Below are 676 nucleotides of genomic sequence, written 5' to 3'. Positions count from 1 at the left end.
CCCCCCCCCACTCCGCCCCACCGCCCCCTATAACTACCCAGCTCGCCTCGCTTCCCGGCTCTCTCTTCCCACAACTACCCCTCGGTACAGGTCCCTCTACCGCAGACAATACCCAGACCCCCTCTCCCCCCCACAACTACCTGCCCACCCCTCTAACAATCACCGGGCTAGCTCCGGCGGCAACTACTCGGAGCTCCGGCACCACCGCCACAAACTCCCCCGCCTTCAAACTACCGGGCCCCTCACTCAATTCTCTCCTACGTCCTCCCGCCTCAACAACTCTCTGGCCCCCAGATTTCCCCAGCCTCCCAGTTCCAAGGGCCTCAAATCAACCGGTAGCCCTTTCGGCCCCTAGCCCCCGAAGCTCTGGGTTTCCAGCTCCTAACCCCCGTCCCCATCCCCCCCACACACACACAGTGTCTGGTCTCGAACTACCATAACCCAGTCTCCCACTCCTCTTTCTCCAAGGTCTCTCAACTCGTCGCTCTCCCACCTCCAGGGCCAGGCCCCCGACCCCCACCCTGCACTACCCCGCTGGGCTCCGGGGCTCGACCTCCAAGTTTGCCAATTGATTCCTCTCCCGCCGCCCCCCGCCGGCTCAGCGCTCTGTGCCGGTCGAGAGCTCACCTTCGGGACTGGGCTCCGCCATGGCTTCCAGCATCGCCCCCTCCCCTCC

At 64.9% G+C, this 676-nt stretch overlaps 1 protein-coding gene across 2 annotated transcripts in view; it reads right to left on the bottom strand.

Moving 5' to 3' along the window:
* The window catches only part of PHF23 (PHD finger protein 23), a 3,978-nt gene extending 3,302 nt beyond the window's left edge, over positions 1-676 (bottom strand). Inside the window, exon 1 of one of the 2 annotated variants that reach the window (XM_008060920.2) lies at positions 628-676. In XM_008060920.2, coding sequence (XP_008059111.1) covers positions 628-661 — 34 coding nt within the window. In that variant the 5' untranslated portion in view covers positions 662-676. The remainder of the gene's footprint in view (positions 1-627) is intronic. The other variant, XM_008060921.1, reaches the window with a different exon arrangement.

The sequence above is a fragment of the Carlito syrichta genome, unplaced genomic scaffold (assembly GCF_000164805.1).
Source record: "Carlito syrichta isolate Samal-C Ts95f unplaced genomic scaffold, Tarsius_syrichta-2.0.1 Scaffold304770, whole genome shotgun sequence".
In the NCBI taxonomy this organism is placed as follows: Eukaryota; Metazoa; Chordata; class Mammalia; order Primates; family Tarsiidae; genus Carlito; species Carlito syrichta.
This window is presented reverse-complemented; position numbering and strand designations above follow the sequence as displayed.